This window comes from Pezoporus wallicus, unplaced genomic scaffold (assembly GCF_028554395.1).
Source record: "Pezoporus wallicus isolate ANWC-B61680 ecotype Strahan unplaced genomic scaffold, APGP_CSIRO_Pwel_v1 contig_12625, whole genome shotgun sequence".
In the NCBI taxonomy this organism is placed as follows: Eukaryota; Metazoa; Chordata; class Aves; order Psittaciformes; family Psittacidae; genus Pezoporus; species Pezoporus wallicus.
In genome coordinates this window covers 1,167-3,541 of record NW_026638309.1, presented here as the reverse complement: position 1 = coordinate 3,541, position 2,375 = coordinate 1,167, and the positions used below count along the sequence as shown (strand labels likewise).

At 60.8% G+C, this 2,375-nt stretch overlaps 1 protein-coding gene across 1 annotated transcript; it reads right to left on the bottom strand.

Moving 5' to 3' along the window:
* Positions 1-203: 203 nt before the first annotated feature.
* LOC130599666 (DNA-directed RNA polymerase II subunit RPB1-like) lies at positions 204-1,013 on the bottom strand (the record flags this gene model as incomplete). The annotated part of the gene is made up of 2 exons (XM_057410339.1): positions 924-1,013; positions 204-460 (listed from the first exon to the last, which is right to left on the bottom strand). Coding segments are annotated over exons 1-2 (347 nt in total), but the record flags the coding sequence as incomplete, so codon positions are not given.
* Between the last annotated feature and the right edge of the window lie 1,362 nt (positions 1,014-2,375).

Here is a 2,375-nt window from a genome sequence, read left to right as displayed (position 1 = left end):
CACATGTGGGGCAGACTCCATCACCCCCAAACCCCCTTTAACCCCCCCACATGTGGGGCAGACACATGTGGGGCAGATCCCATCCACCCCAAACCCCCTTTAACCCCCCCAAACCCCCTTTAACCCCCCCAAACCCCCTTTAACCCCCCTAAGACACACGTGGGTCAGCTCCCATCCACCCCCTTTCAAAGCCCCCATTGAACCTCCGCCCCCCGGCGCTATGGGGCAGGCTCTGACCCGTCTCTGCCGTCTTGACGGCCGTGTCGATGAGGCCTTCCCTGCCCCCCATGGCGTGGAAGAAGAACTCGGTGGGGGTGAGCCCGGCCAGGTAGGAGTTCTCCACAAAGCCCCTGCTCTCGGGGCCGTAGTCGTCCTTGATGAAGTGGGGCAGGGTGCGGTGCTTGAAGCCGAACGGGATCCTCTTGCCCTCCACGTTCTGCTGCCCCACAACCGCGATGACCTGGGGGGGGGGGGGGGAGGTTATGGGGTGTGGGTGTGGGGAGCTGTGGGGTGTAAAGGGGGGGGGGGATGGGGGGATCTATGGGGTGCAGTGCAGTGGGTATGGGGAAGGATCTATGGGGCGCAGTGTGCGGTGGGTATCAGGGGGATCTATGGGGTGCAGTGCAGTGGGGACAAGGGGGGATCTATGGGGTGCAGTGCAGTGGGTATGGGGAAGGATCTATGGGGTGCAGTGCAGTGGGTATGGGGAAGGATCTATGGGGTGCAGTGCAGGGGGTATGGAGAAGGGATCTATGGGGTGCAGTGTGTGGTGGGTATGGGGAAGGATCTATGGGGTGCAGTGCAGTGGGTATGGGGAAGGATCTATGGGGTGCAGTGCAGGGGGTATGGGGAAGGATCTATGGGGTGCAGTGCAGTGGGTATGGGGAAGGATCTATGGGGCGCAGTGCAGTGGGTATACGGACCTGTGAGATGTTGATCTTGGAGCCCTTGGCTCCGGACACCACCATGGACTTGAAGTTGTTGTACTCGGAGAGGGCCCCATAGAGCCCCATAGACCCCCATAGAGCCCCATAGAGCCCCATAGACCCCCATAGAGCCCCATAGACCCCCATAGACCCCCATAGAGCCCCATAGACCCCCATAGAGCCCCCATAGAGCCCCATAGAGCCCCATAGAGCCCCATAGAGCCCCATAGAGCCCCATAGAGCCCCATAGAGCCCCACGGACCTGTGAGATGTTGATCTTGGAGCCCTTGGCTCCGGACACCACCATGGACTTGAAGTTGTTGTACTCGGAGAGGGCCCCATAGAGCCCCATAGACCCCCATAGAGCCCCATAGAGCCCCCTAGAGCCCCATAGAGCCCCATAGAGCCCCATAGACCCCCATAGAGCCCCCATAGACCCCCATAGACCCCCCCTAGAGCCCCATAGAGCCCCATAGCCCCAGGGACCTGTGAGATGTTGATCTTGGAGCCCTTGGCTCCGGACACCACCATGGACTTGAAGTTGTTGTACTCGGAGAGGACCCCATAGAGCCCCATAGAGCCCCATAGACCCCCATAGAGCCCCATAGAGCCCCATAGAGCCCCATAGACCCCCCCTAGACCCCCCTAGACCCCCCTAGACCCCCCTAGAGCCCCATAGAGCCCCATAGAGCCCCATAGAGCCCCATAGAGCCCCATAGAGCCCCATAGAGCCCCATAGACACCCCATAGAGCCCCATGGAGCCCCACGGACCTGTGAGATGTTGATCTTGGAGCCCTTGGCTCCGGACACCACCATGGACTTGAAGTTGTTGTACGGAGGGGATATATGGGGGGGATATATTGGGGGATATGGGGGGGATATAGGGGGGGATAGATGGGGGGGATAGAGGGGATATATGGGGGATAGATGGGGGGATATGGGGGATATATGGGGGAGATATGGGAGGATATGTGGGGGGATATGGGGGATATATGGGAGGGATATAGGGGGGATATATGGGGGGATATGGGGTGGTATGGGGGGGATATGTGGGGGGATATGGGCAATATGTGGGGGGATATACAGGGGATATGTGGGGGGATATATGGGGGGACCAGGGGCACCCATAGGGACCCAGGAGCACCCATAGGGAGCCAGGGGCACCCATAGGGACCCAGGAGCACCCATAGGGAGCCAGGGGCACCCATAGGGACCCAGGGGCACCCATAGGGACCCAGGAGCACCCATAGGGACCCAGGGGCACCCATAGGGACCCAGGGGCACCCATAGGGAGCCAGGGGCACCCATGTCCCACCTCAATGACGTCCTGCTTGGCTTTCTTGATGGTGTTCTGGATGTCCTGGTAGGTTTTGGCGTCGGCGATGGAGTCCCCGATGCCGATGGTGTGCCCTAGAGATGGGGGGCACGGGGGTCAGTGGGGCGCAGTG